The following is a 15,046-nucleotide window of genomic DNA, read 5'->3' as shown; positions in this document are numbered from 1 at the left end:
TATGCACCCAAATACCACAACTGAAGTCCAAAGAGGCCTTTCCAGATGTACTGTGCCATTGTCATGTATGGTGTGAAATGTCTGAAAAACAGACATCCTACAACAATTGTTGGAAGGGTTCGGGGCAGAGGAAGGAGCATTGTTTGGGAAATGTTCTTGTGGCATTCCCTGGGCGATCTCATCATTCTGGGAATCACAGTGGATAAACAGAAGTGTGCATCTATCATTAGGGACCATGTCCACCCCTATGCTCAGTTTGTTTTTCCTCGGCACGATGGTATCTACCACCAGGACAATGCAATGTGTCACGCAGCTCACAGTGTATGTACGTGGTTCAAAGAGTATTAGGATGAGTTTACCGCACTCGCCTGGTCACCAAGCTCCCTGGATTGAAATCCAACTGAGAATTTGTGGGACCAACTCAATCAGGCTATTTGAACCATGAAGCCTCATTCAAGAAACCTAGACACAATTGGCTACGGTGCTTTAGTTGGCATGTCTCCACATCTCTGTTGGTATCTTCCAGAATCTCATTGACTCTCCTCCTGCATGTCTCACAGTGCTCTGTACTGCAAAAGGTGGCTATGCAGGCTTTTGGCAGGAGGTCACATTAGTGTGACTGGACAGTAGTCGGAAACAACAGTCGCACATCAGGTGTTGATAAGTTTGATTAAATGATTTCCTATTATTCAGTGTTGTGGAAACTATTAAATGAATACAACATTGCTTTACACTTACGAAAATGTAGATGCATTTGTTTTGAATTCATTTAAAGTGAAGATCTGTTTGGTGTAACCCTTTTTGAGGAACATTTATTCAGGCATTAATTGGGGATGTACCACCCAAAAGAAGACTGGAACATGGGGTAGTTTTCATTAGTTAGCCATACTGATAAGAAAATGTAACCAATAAAACCACGCCAAGTATACCCTTAACAGAAGAAACATTGTGAATTGTGCTACTGTTGTATGACTTGTGAAGCAGATTAAGTTGTTTGTAGAAGAATGCTTCAGGATCTTCACCAGTATTATGAACTTCAATTTCTAATATCGTTTGCAATACAGTGTATGTGTTTTACATCAAAAACTTAACTATTTGTGTGAAATTTTGTGTGTGCTTTAAGTTACTCAATTCTGTGTGAAAATGAAAGTCGTCTTCCTTCATCCCAAAACAGTTTACTACACCTATCTGTGACTCACACATATTTGCTATGAGTGTTTTCTTATCTGACACTATGTAGAAACTACTTTTGCATGAGTTAATTTGCAGTTGACACCAGCAACTATAGGGTATCCATAATTAAAGTTCCAGTTTCAAAATGCTGTAGAAGGAGAACCACTTCTCAGAAAAATGTCAAATGTGAACAGCATATTATTGACACAGGAAGAACTATCCGGAGGGTGGTGGGAGGGGGTGGGGGCAGAAAACAACCTTGTAGGTGTTGGAATATGCTTGCACATCAACCGGTGCCACTTCATTCTCCAAAGGTGACTGTGGTGCAGGTTGGTGGTATCATTTATCTTAGTGCGGCATCGTTTAGCTTAGGGCCATATTTTCTGAGGAGATGAGTCCTGCGGATAATGTTACCTGTAGCATCCCTGGTAAATGCTATGAGAGCCTTTTGCGCACCATCATCATTCCAATCCTTAAACAGCATGAGTGCATACTGAGGATCATTTTTATGCAACATGTCTCTCCAGACATCAGATAGCCAGTGAAGCAGCTGCTGCAAATTTTTTGTCTCGGTAATATTTCCCTTCTATTACTTTTGAATACTACAACCAGATGTTCTCTCACTGGGTGTTTGTGGGGTAACAGTCCTCCCACTGGTTATTTGTGGGTAACAGTCCTGGGAGAATAAATTTGGGAGACTTTTGTGTTGTAATTTCATGTACTGACTCGTTCCATGACCTTGGAGATTCGCTCCTCAATTTGGTCCTACAGAATGTGGCATGTAAATAAAATAATTAAATAGTCATTTGAGCCTACCAATACCAGACGTTACTTTGACCTGTGATCAAGTTATATTTATAGTGTATATTTTATATTTTGGAATGTAAGTTGTAGTGACAGGCTGTTCCGTTGTGCAGCTTGATGTCTAGACTAGTTTGAAAGGTAACAGTTTGCTTGTGAGTTACCGTAGCCAACAAATGTGAATACCTTTTAGTTGTGGTGGTATATTTATCTGTAGAGTAGCCTGAGCTCTAGATACTTTGGAAGATGACTGGTTGAGTGGCAAAGCCCATGAATGTGACATCGTGAGAATAAATGTAATTAAGATGACTGGTTGAGTGGCAAAGCCCATGAATGTGACATCGTGAGAATAAATGTAATTCTTGTTACAGCATATGTTTTACACACATTTTATTGTAATGAGTGGTTTATGTCCACAATTTTGATTACCGTATTTCTCAAAACCCATGGGTGGTATCGGTAGTTTCATCACTCCAGGAATGTGGCTTTGCATTGCCGTAGGGATGTCCATCAGTCGAAATAAATTCACTAAAATTAAATGGTAAGCCATGGTCCTCCACCAAAGAGAAACACTATCCTGTTACTAATTTGAAATGGGCTTGGAGACACGCTCAGTTGGCCAAAATTTGAAGGTGATAGCTCATAAGAAGCAGGAGGTCAGGTTCACATCCCAGTCTGTCACAAATTTCCATTTGTTGTTTCACTGATATCATTTATATTATTACTATTCATTGACTTCATCCCCATTGCTTTCATTGATTCATTTCCATAAATTTAATTTATTTGACAGAAACTAACAATTACTGGCTGTGGACATGCTGTGTGTGTACGATGAATTAGGATAACTTTACCAGTCAGGGTATCTTTGTATCATTTACTATTTAGTTTCAAGTGGCTATTGTTCCTGGCCTATCTACTGATTTTATTTATTTATTTTTTGAAAAGTACCAATTTCATTACTTGTGTTACTCTTAGAATAAAATACTGCTGTTAGATGAAACACCAGCCATTTGAAACAAAAATAGTAAGTGGTACGAAGATAAACTGGCTGGAAAAGAGTTACCCTGGGTGACTGTACCTTTACATTTTTTATGCTGTAAATGAATGGCAGTTTCCCTGCTAGTCAAATAAGGATTTGGGATTGCAGACCTTAAAACCATACTTTGTTACAGTTTTAGCCATTTTCATTTCTGTGCCTCATTGCTTTGGCACATGTTTATTCCATGTGTTCTTTCAGATTTGTTACTAATGGTTTACGTCCGGTGAACCAAGAAAAATGATAAAAGAGAGCAAAGACTTGCAGCGGGAAAATGGAAGTACACCAATTGTGAAAACAGAAGCAGCTACTCCTACTGGTGGAGGGCCAGAGGCTGAAGCGGCAGCTGCAGCAGCTGTTGTTGCAGCAGTGGCTGCTGTAGTGAAGGAAGAGGCACAGGCGGAAGGTTGTCTCAATGGTGTAGGAGTGGATGAGGCTGAGCAGGTGGTAGAGAAACCTGCTGAGCCAGGACCGAGTTCCCAGCAGCCAACACCAGAAACAAACTCTGCTCCTGTCCCTGATTCCACAACACCTGTAGGTGAGTACTTACAGTGTATTACATGTTTTGCACACGTAGGAGGAGCAGTAGCATGTTGGCTTGTATGCAGTGTAGTTTTTCAGTAATAAGGTGGGATATGAAGTCATGTTTGCAATAAATGCACCAAAAATTTTTAGATACTAGCACCTATCTTTAATTTACCCATTGCATTTGGATCAATTAAACACCAGACAGACAATATACGTTAGTATGATGTACATATTAGCATTCTGATTACCAAACTCTTCAATATTTTGTATGGAGTAGGGTTAGGGCTAAAATAATAATGGGACTATACAAGTTCAAATTCTTCCCCAGAGACACCAGTAAATAGATCTTTTCTCTCACTATGTGGCTCTTTCTGACTAATGGCCTCCATCTCTTCCTCTTGCAGTAGTTAGTTAATTGTTGGTGTTTGCTTAAACACTTCTGTGCTTCATTTCTGAAATATTAATTGGAGCTGGTTTTGCAAGATAATGAAGAATTAGGCACCGAACAGAGGTCTGCAGTAAAGTAAAAAAGGATACCTATCTATGCTGTCCAGGTGCACTGCCGTGTTGTCAGTATGATTGGTTGTAGCAAGTTGCTTGGCTATGACTAATAAAACAACGTTGTATGTTATTGTGTTAGAAACTGTAGCTTTACTGGACAGGAATGATACATAGCACCGACAAAAAACTCTTAAACATGCTGACCAGTCTAGTCATCCTACAACCTTTTTGCTTTAGTTTTGATATTACTATTCCTGCACACTATTCTTCATAACATTCGAGTGTAGTATTTTTTGTAGCATTTTTGCAAGACACTCATGGTACATGCTTTGCTAAGCCAGATGAAATTTATTAATAAAAATTGAAATGAGAAGAAATTTTATATTTAGTAAATGAGTTAAAGTATTTCATACATGTGGTTAATTGCTTTCAAATAACGTGTTGGATTATGAGTTAGAAACCATGGTGAGTGTTTTATCACCCTATCCTGACATTGTCAATGTGTACAAAGAACATCACAAGAATCCATGCTATAGAATGTCAATTATTAGGAAGATCCCTGTGTGTAAAAATGTAATGTGTCACATGCAAAACATTCTCTGTAATAAATAGTTTAGTAAACTGAAGCGATGTCAAATGAAGAGTAAAGTTGTCACTAAAAGTGACTGAAACCTGATTTTCTTATTTAACAGCAGAAATATATGTGAAGTATTGTTGACATGACAACAATTGTGCTAAGAATTCTTCGTGTGTATGGTTAATGAACTGCAAGGCATGATAGCAGATCTGGTGTAGTAGGTCATAATGGAACTCTTCTGAATTGAACAGCTGTGTTAGAGTATGGAAGGAAGGAAGGAAATGTAAAAAGGAAAGTTGAGATGTCACATTTCCTTCATAGGAGATTGCTGTTTACCCTAGTACAACACTCTTGGTGGGAGAAGACAAGGGAAGTGCTAATCTTCTGTGGTCCCTTGAGAGCTATTCTTCCAGACGTAATAACAGATACTGAGCACGTCTGAGGATATGTATCAAGGATGAATTCGGAAACCTTTGTAACTTTGTATTGAGTAGTAGAGAGATGCATTAGAATTGTGATATAGCCTGAAATACTTGTTTTGTCAAGGTCTATAATCAGAACTGAGGCCATTGAAAGAGAGTTGGAATAGCCTCATCTTTTGCACAGCATCACTTTTGATGCTTGGAAGTTCATTTTATCATCCTTGTATGAAATTCTATGTAAAGGTAGTATGCATATCTAAATATGTAGTTAATAGCTGTGAGACATTTTCTGTTAATAAAACATTTCAGAAATATAATGTTTATTTCCACTTTCAATAAAGTGTTAACTTTACTGAAATAGATAAATCCTTCCATGTGCCTGTGTGAGCCATGTGAATATACTCAGGAAAACCTTAGTGTGAATTCCAATGCATCTATGCTAATTTAAAGCTATGTGGTTACTACAACCAATGTATACTTTAGATGTATAGATGTTAACCCTCACACAGTTTCTCATGCAAGCACATTATCAGGCCTTTGCTTTTTTGCTCTGCATCCTGTATGACAAATACTTTGCATTCATTATCTTTCAATTACAACCTATCAGTACTGACCAATACAACATTTTTTTTGGGCACTGGGGGGAGGAATGTTTCTTGTCATAATTAGGTACATTATTATGTATTGTGTTTGTTTGAGGATCTTTTGCGCAGAATTCTGGTAATTACTGTGTAGTATTACTCATTTTGGAATAGCTATATAGGTTTGTGCACTTATTTTGGGCACTTGTTATGAGTTTAATTCCAAAGACAATAGGCGTACATGTCTTAACATGTATGGATATGATCAGAACAGTCATAGTTTTTTTCCTGATTATTAGCTATGGCATATCAAAGGGCTACTCTGGATTGCAACCCAGTTCATATTTCAACCAAGAATAGTGCTTTGAATGGTGTGGTTGGTCTGTGATGTCTTCATTGATTCCGCATCTCCTTTTCTTTGATATACAAGTAAAGAAATCCAGACTGAAAGATGGAAGAATGATAAAATAAATGTAAGGGTAGTGTTGTTTTTAAAGTGAGTAGTTCATCTCTAGTGGAATGATAAAAAATGAAGAAGCACCTAGTGATAGATTATGGCTGGGAATGTGGTCACCACAAAATGAAAGAAAGCCTTACTAAATACTTGAATGTGAAGGGAGAAGCAGCAGAAAGACAAAGAATGAAAATAGGACAGGTGGTACATTATAAAGAAAGATAAAATGAGAATTATGAACATGAAATAATAATAATACTAATTATTATTATTTTAAAGATGCTCTCAAGTAGATTGGTAACTCATACAGGTTGTCTTCAAAAAATTCCAAATCATTCATAACTTCGTGCCAGTGGTGTGGTGGAGTGAAATGCTGTTGGCATTCCTGCACACACCTGTGTTTAATGTGTAACTGCTGGATGTTTCATTGTTGTATGCCTGTTAGTTATTTGTTCAGTGCTGTATTGAGTAGAACGTGTTGCATAGTTTGCGAATTTCGAGATGGTAGAGTTGGAGGAGTAATCCACCTGCATTAAATTTTGTGTGAAACTCAAGAAAATCTTTACAGACACACACCAAATGATGCAGGAAGCCTATGTTGATGAGTGCATAAGCCATACTCGATGTTACAAATGGTTCACATGGTTTAAAAATGGCTGGACAGGAGTTAAAGATGATCCTCATTCAGGACGTCCCGCAGTGTCTACCAGTGGCGCTCAAGTCAGGAACGTCAACGAAATTGTGCGTGCCAATCGAAGACTGACACCCAAGAGATTGCAGAAGAATGTAACATTTCAGTTGGATCATGTCTTGAAATCCTGACATAGCATGCAGGAATGCTTTGGATTGCCACCAAGTTCATCCCATGGCTCATGAGTCGAGACCGAAAAGGCCTTCGCCTCACAATCTGTGAAGAGCTTTAGGATTATGCAAATGAGAATGAGATGTTTTTTAAGAGAATCGTAGCTGGTGATGAGACATGGGTCTGCAGTTATTATGTTGAGACCAAGGTTCAATCTTCACAATGGGTCAGTAAAGTTTCTCCAAGACCAAAAAAAGCTCGTCAGGTCAGGTCAAATATCAAATCCATACTTATAGTTTTCTTTGACTTTGAAGGATTAGTTTGTCATGAATTCGTGCCCCAAGGATGAACTGTTAATTGATGGCACTGTTGAGATGTGTTGTGATGCCTGCAAGAAAATGTGAGAAGGAAATGGCCAAAAATGTGGCGATACAATTCATGGCTCATGCATCACGATAATGCACCTGCACATTCATCCCTCTTCCGACATGACTATTGCACAAAAATAAAATCACTGTGCTGCTTCATCCTCCGTACTCTCCAGATCTGGCCCCTGCTGACTTGTTTTTATTTCCAAAGTTGAAAACCCCATTGAAAGGATGAAGACGTGCAACCATAGATGAGATCAAAGAAAATTCACAGACAGTGCGTTGCACAATCCAGCAAGAGACGTACTAAGACTGCTTCCAGAATTGGAAACGGCACTGGAAGTGGTGTATCAATTGTGGAGGAGAGTATTTCAAAGTAGACCATGCACAATAAGTTAAAGGTAGGCATACAAAAATTTTGTGGACAAAGTTCTGGAATTTTTTGAACAAACCTCATATCAATAGTCATTTTATTCTGGCACAAGGGTATGCAGTTGTGTGTTCTTTTTTAACAAGATGTTCATCATCCTTGTCTACATTAGTGTACTATATGTACAAGGTACAACAAAACAATAGAACAAAGTAGGAAGTTTGTAGAGGGTGGTTGTTGTTGTTGTGGTCTTCAGTCCTGAGACTGGTTTGATGCAGCTCTCCATGCTACTCTATCCTGTGCAAGCTTTTTCAACTCCCAGTACCTACTGCAACCTACATCCTTCTGAATCTGCTTAGTGTATTCATCTCTTGGCCTCCCTCTACGATTTTTACCCTCCACCCTGCCCTCCAATACTAAATTGGTGATCCCTTGATGCCTCAGAACATGTCCTACCAACCGATCCCTTCTTCTGGTCAAGTTGTGCCACAAACTTCTCTTCTCCCCAATCCTATTCAATACTTCCTCATTACTTATGTGATCTACCCATCTAATCTTCAGCATTCTTCTGTAGCACCACATTTCGAATGCTTCTATTCTCTTCTTGCCCAAACTATTTATCGTCCATGTTTCACATCCATACATGGCTACACTGCATGCAAATACTTTCAGAAATGACTTCCTGACACTTAAATCTATACTCGATGTTAACAAATATCTCTTCTTCAGAAACGCTTTCCTTGCCATTGCCAGTCTACATTTTATATCCTCTCTACTTCGACCATCATCAGTTATTTTGCTCCCCAAATAGCAAAACTCCTTTACTACTTTAAGTGTCTCATTTCCTAATCTAATTCCCTCAGCATCACCCGACTTAATTTGACTACATTCAATTATCCTTGTTTTGCTTTTGTTGATGTTCATCTTATATCCTCCTTTCAAGACACTGTCCATTCCATTCAACTGCTCTTCTAAGTCCTTTGCTGTCTCTGACAGAATTACAATGTCATCGGCGAACCTCAAAGTTTTTATTTCTTCTCTGTGAATTTTAATACCTACAATGAATTTTTCTTTCGTTTCCTTTACTGCTTGCTCAATATACAGATTGAACAACATCGGGAAGAGGCTACAACCCTGTCTTACTCCCTTTCCAACCACTGCTTCCCTTTCATGTCCCTTGACTCTTATAACTGCCATCTGGTTTCTGTACAAATTGTAAATAGCCTTTCACTCCCTGTATTTTACCCCTGCCACCTTTAGAATTTGAAAGAGAGTATTCCAGTCAACATTGTCAAAAGCTTTATCTAAGTCTACAAATGCTAGAGACGTAGGTTTGCCTTTCCTTAATCTTTCTTCTAAGATAAGTCGTAAGGTCAGTATTGTCTCACGTGTTCCAGTGTTTCTACGGAATCCAAACTGATCTTCCCCGAGGTCGGCTTCTACTAGTTTTTCCATTCGTCTGTAAAGAATTCGTGGTAGTATTTTGCAGCTGTGACTTATTAAACTGATAGTTTGGTAATTTTCACATCTGTCAACACCTGCTTTCTTTGGGATTGGAATTATTATATTCTTCTTGAAGTCTGAGGGTATTTCGCCTGTTTCATACATCTTGCCCACCAGATGGTAGAATTTTGTCAGGACTGGCTCTCCCAAGGCTGTCAGTAGTTCCAATGGAGTGTTGTCTACTCCAGGGGCCTTGTTTCGACTCAGGTCTGTCAGTGCTCTGTCAAACTCTTCACGCAGTATCATATCTCCCATTTCATCTTCATCTACATCCTCTTCCATTTCCATAATATTGTCCTCAAGTACATCGCCCTTGTATAGACCCTCTATATACTCCTTCCACCTTTCTGCTTTCCCTTCTTTGCTTAGAACTGGGTTTCCATCTGAGCTCTTGATATTCATACAAGTCGTTCTCTTATCTCCAAAGGTCTCTTTAATTTTCCTGTAGGCAGTATCTATCTTACCCCTAGTGAGATAGGACTCTACATCCTTACATTTGTCCTCTAGCCATCCCTGCTTAGCCATTTTGCACTTCCTGTCGATCTCATTTTTGAGACGTTTGTATTCCTTTTTGTCTGCTTCATTTACTGCATTTTTATATTTTCTCCTTTCATCAATTAAATTCAATATTTCTTCTGTTACCCAAGGATTTCTACTAGCCCTCGTCTTTTTACCTACTTGATCCTCTGCTGCCTTAGCTACTTCATCCCTCAAAGCTACCCATTCTTCTTCTACTGTATTTCTTTCCCCCATTCCTGTCAATTGTTCCCTTATGCTCTCCCTGAAAGTCTGTACAACCTCTGGTTCTTTCAGTTTATCCAGGTCCCATTTCCTTAAATTCCCACCTTTTTGCAGTTTCTTCAGTTTTAATCTACAGGTCATAACCAATAGATTGTGGTCAGAGTCCACATCTGCCCCTGGAAATGTCTTACAATTTAAAACCTGGTTCCTAAATCTCTGTCTTACCATTATATAATCTATCTGATACCTTTTAGTATCTCCAGGGTTCTTCCATGTATACAACCTGCTTTCATGATTCTTAAACCAAGTTTTAGCTATGATTATGTTGTGCTCTGTGCAAAATTCTACCAGGCGGCTTCCTCTTTCATTTCTTAGCCCCAATCCATATTCACCTACTATGTTTCCTTCTCTCCCTTTTCCTACACTCGAATTCCAATCACCCATGACTATTAAATTTTCGTCCCCCTTCACAATCTGAATAATTTCTTTTATTTCATCATACATTTCTTCAATTTCTTCGTCATCTGCAGAGCTAGTTGGCATATAAACTTGTACTACTGTAGTAGGTGTGGGCTTCGTATCTATCTTGGCCACAATAATGCGTTCACTATGCTGTTTGTAGTAGCTTACCCGCATTCCTATTTTCCTATTCATCATTAAACCTACTCCTGGATTACCACTATTTGATTTTGTGTTTATAACCCTGTAGTCACCTGACCAGAAGTCTTGTTCCTCCTGCCACCGAACTTCACTAATTCCCACTATATCTAACTTCAACCTATCCATTTCCCTTTTTAAATTTTCTAACCTACCTGCCCGATTAAGGGATCTGACATTCCATGCTCTGATCCGTAGAACGCCAGTTTTCTTTCTCCTGATAATGACATCCTCCTGGGTAGTCCCCGCCCGGAGATCCGAATGGGGGACTATTTTACCTCCGGAATATTTTACCCAAGAGGACACCATCATCATTTAATCATACAGTAAAGCTGCATGCCCTCGGGAAAAATTACGGCTGTAGTTTCCCCTTGCTTTCAGCCGTTCGCAGTACCAGCACAGCAAGGCCGTTTTGGTGGTACGAAGAACAAATTGAGGATAGGAACCCGTGTCCAGAAATGTCATTCAGCGACACCACAAGATGTAGAAACTAAAGGAGGCAGTGCATGCTACTAGGCCACCCTTTGGCAGCAAACACATGTTTGTACAATGACAAAATATAAGAGGAACATCTTATAATGATCTCAACAACATTTTTGATATTAGATGGCATCAAATATCTCTGCACCTGTGTTAGCAACATTGCATCAGTGTATAAACTTAAGTTTGCTGTGATACCTTCCTAATATCAGGCATCCTCCCCTTTATTTTTAATACCCTGTGACATATACGGATGACTCTTTCAGACACCTACATCTACATGTCTTCGTAGTTCCTGTCCTCTGTTTATTCACTAAAGCCATGCTACAAACCCATGAAATTTGTCATTGTCATTTTGTTATACACGGTCTGGTAAAAATGGCCAATACTGTGGAATATGTTGACTTTTCTTTAAGGTGACTGCTGTGTAATTAGATGCAGTTGGAGATGCTCAGGTTTGTATCGAGATTGGTTTCTGTTGGAATGGGGATGGCTGCCACCTGTGAAATGAAAAACAAATATTTCCATGGAAAATCATGACTAAATTAATCAGACGTGAAAGCACTTTGAAATAGGAATGTGACTGAAGGCGAGAAAGGCCAACCATGTAAACTAGTGTTTAGAATCACATTGAAGTTGGCTGTAGATTATTCTTATGAAGAGAAGTTAAAAGTGATTCTAGGTTTGATCCTTAGTTTATGAGACACTAAAGAAAGGCATAGTGCATGGTTTGCATGATAATATTTGCACACTGACACAGCAAGCAGCTGTGATTTCACTGTAAAGAAGAGTGTAGATTAGTGTAGTTTCAATCATATATCATTATCTTTTCTTCTAATCAGTTTAAAAAAAAACTAACCTTTAGTTGACTAGAAAATTGCAGAAATAAATACTTGTCAAGTAATGAACTTGAGCCAAATGAGGATTTCATTCATTTCTGAGCTGTTGTTTACCATGTCCACACTTCGTTGGTACTTTCCCTTCTAGTATTTGCACTGTGGACTCAAATCAGTCTTGGCCTCATGTTGAGAGAGTCATTCCTCTGATTTTGGACTTGAACTTTGAATCTGTTACATCAACATTTCAGTGAGTAAGTTCTTACTTTCAGTATTCACTATCGGGCAGAAAGTTCCAGGAAGAAGGAATCACCAGAGCACAACAAAATTTATCGTACATATGTCTAATAATGATAGAAACACATGCTTTAAGTTTCAGGCTAATAAACCTGCCAAAAAAAATTTGTGATAAATTGAGCAACAAGGCATTCTTTTCATGAAGACATCAAATCAGAAAGATGGTGTATGTTTCTGAGGCATTCCTGCCACACTGTTTTGAACCAAGACTATAATTAATTGCTATTTATTTCTGACGGATACTGATGAGCCACCTGGCAAGTAATTTTGACACAAAAATTTAATTGATGACATATTAGGGCAGCAGACAGACCTGTGAAAGAAGAAATATATGTTGTGCTGTGAAAAAGCCTTCCATTTTACAGACAAAATGTTATTCCCATACCATGTAATCAGAGCCTCTAAATGTTGCAAAGAATTAAAAATGGCTTGGTAAGTTCATGGGGAATTTCCTTCCATGTGGTTTGCATGCCAGTCTACAGGGCAACAAAAGAGGCTGCTGGAGAACTCTGATGTAGGAGTTGTTAACCAGTCAAATCACACTTGTGTATAAGGGGGTGAAATGTCAGGCGAATTCTGGGCCAGAGAGGATGTGATACCGGTCATTATACAAAGAAGGCTTGCACAGTCTTTATATGGCCAAAGACTGTCATTCTGGGTTATGGCATGTTGAGTTGTGTGGAGGGACAACAGTACGCCTTCGGCCGTAAAAGTTCCCTGCGGTAGTTGGCTTTCAGATTAGCCTCTTGTGCTATGGTCATTTGCAAGCTTCAGTATTTGCTCATTGTTATGTATTATTATCTTCTATATGTTGCCCAATTGCCCCCCTCCCCCCCCCCCCCCCCCACCCCCCCCAAAAAAAAATGAAGGTCGCATTTGGTCTGAAATATCTTGCAGTAGGACGAACCCACTTACCAGAGACCAGACGGTATGCTCTATTTGAACTACTGTACTAATATGCCTGCCCAGCTAGTCGAGCGGTCACTGCTTTCCGGGCGAGAAGGCATGCCGGTCCCCGACACGAATCCGCTGGCAGATTAGTGTTGAGGTCTGGTGTGCCAGCCAGCCTGTGGATGGTTTTTAAGTTGGTTTTCCATCTGCCTCAGCAAATGTGGGCTGGTTCCCCTTATTCCACCTCAGTTACACTATGTCGGCGATTGCTGTGCAGACACTGTCTCCACATATGCGTACATCATAATTACTCTACCATGCAAACATTAGGTTACACTCATCTGAAATGAGACATTCGTGGGGGGGGGGGGGGGGGGGGGGGGGGTTCCACTGGGGACCGAACCGTACAATAACCCTCGGTGTGGGGTGGCGGTGGGGGTGGGTGAACTGCTGTGGCCTGTTGTGGGGTTGTGAACCACTGAGAGCTACAGTGGGACGAAGCCTCTCCGTCATTTCTAGGTCGCCGGTTCAATACACAGTTGTACTAATATTACATCCTTTGATGTTGGCAAGGTGTAATGGCACTTCATTCCTTCTTAGTTTTTACTGCATTTGATGGTTCTTTCGTGCTCCGAATTTGTATTTGTTTGGCCCATTATTTCTTGGTCTGCAATTTTCTCAAACATTATGGTATAAGTGGTGTATTTCTGGCTCATGTTGTTCTGTAAAGGAAAAGATTTTTGAAACACTAGGAAAATTCATGGTAACATAGGCTGAATTCCCATTTGGTTTATTGAGTGAAAATTAACTGTAAGTCTGTATTATTGTGATATAATAAGTGTGAGTTGGTATTATGTACATGAACTGTTTCAGCCACTGTTTTAAGCTGTACATAAGAGTTGCTTCTTATCAGCTTTCTGTCCCATGAATAATCAACACTAAGGAATATCTAGCACTAGTAGTGTAAAATGCCTGGACATTTATAAGTTGGGGCAAATGCCTAGGATAAATTCCTTGGCAAATATACAAAATTCATAAATGCACTGGCATTTATGAAAATGACACTTATAAAAGAATTTTAAGCTGATATTTTATATTGGAAAAGATGTTTTGCAACACTACTTGTTCAAAAACCCCTTAGAGTTAGGGGAGAGTTATTGGGGGGAGAGGGGGCAATAAACTGGACTGTAAACATAACTTTTTAAATCTTTAATAAGGTCAGTTCTTAATAATAAAAGAAAGACACTGCACTTTAAAAGTAATTTTTGAAATAAAGTATAGTTTATATTAAGCAGCTAGCCTGTAGATAGTATTTTTACTTACACTATACTACTGCACAAAAATTAAAAAGTTGTTCTCAATCACATTTTTCAAACTCTTAGGGAACTTGAAACACTTTTGGTGTGCTTTTCCATTTCGCTGGTATATGACTGTTTGCATTCATTAAAATAATATTTACAAGACACTCCTTTCCAGTTTGAACTGAAAAAGTTCAAAATAGGTCGTTTGTTCTTAACCATCTTGCAACTGTTCAATAGCCTGTTGTCTTTAATGCTGTAAATAACCCAGAGAGGAGGTTTTGTTGCTTTTCACTCAACCACACAGATATGAATGACTGTCAGATGATCAGACCAGTATTGCCAGTTCCATTTAACTAAATAACCCACAGAATTGCATGAATTGGCTGAATTAACAGCCACTCGCCCAAAAATTCATCTACTACCTATTCACAGTAACAACAATAGCACTAATATTTCATTAGAATAACTAGAATTGGTGTAAAAAATGTTTATCCATAATTATTTTATTTAGGGGTGTATCACATTGTAAAAGGCATGCCAGCAATTTGCTACATTCAGTAATACTTTTGTTACAAGTAATTATTTTTGAATAACATTCATAGATTTGACACAGATTATGAAGTGTGTTACGTTACCAACCAATTACCTAAGTACAATGTTTTTCATACTGGCTTATCACTACTCAGCTGTTCAACACTGTGTGTGTGTGTGTGTGTGTGTGTGTGTG

At 38.9% G+C, this 15,046-nt stretch overlaps 1 protein-coding gene across 2 annotated transcripts in view; it reads left to right on the top strand.

Annotated features, from left to right (window-relative positions):
• LOC126470205 (protein BCL9 homolog) overlaps positions 1-15,046 on the top strand; it is a gene marked incomplete in the record, with an annotated part of 91,772 nt that overhangs the window by 5,454 nt on the left and 71,272 nt on the right. For both annotated transcript variants that reach the window (XM_050097875.1, XM_050097874.1), the window contains 1 exon segment: positions 3,212-3,548. In XM_050097875.1, coding sequence (XP_049953832.1) covers positions 3,251-3,548 — 298 coding nt within the window.

The sequence above is a fragment of the Schistocerca serialis genome, chromosome 3 (assembly GCF_023864345.2).
Source record: "Schistocerca serialis cubense isolate TAMUIC-IGC-003099 chromosome 3, iqSchSeri2.2, whole genome shotgun sequence".
In the NCBI taxonomy this organism is placed as follows: domain Eukaryota; kingdom Metazoa; phylum Arthropoda; class Insecta; order Orthoptera; family Acrididae; genus Schistocerca; species Schistocerca serialis.
The sequence above is the reverse complement of the archived record's forward strand: the minus strand, read 5'-3'. Positions and strand labels throughout refer to the sequence as shown.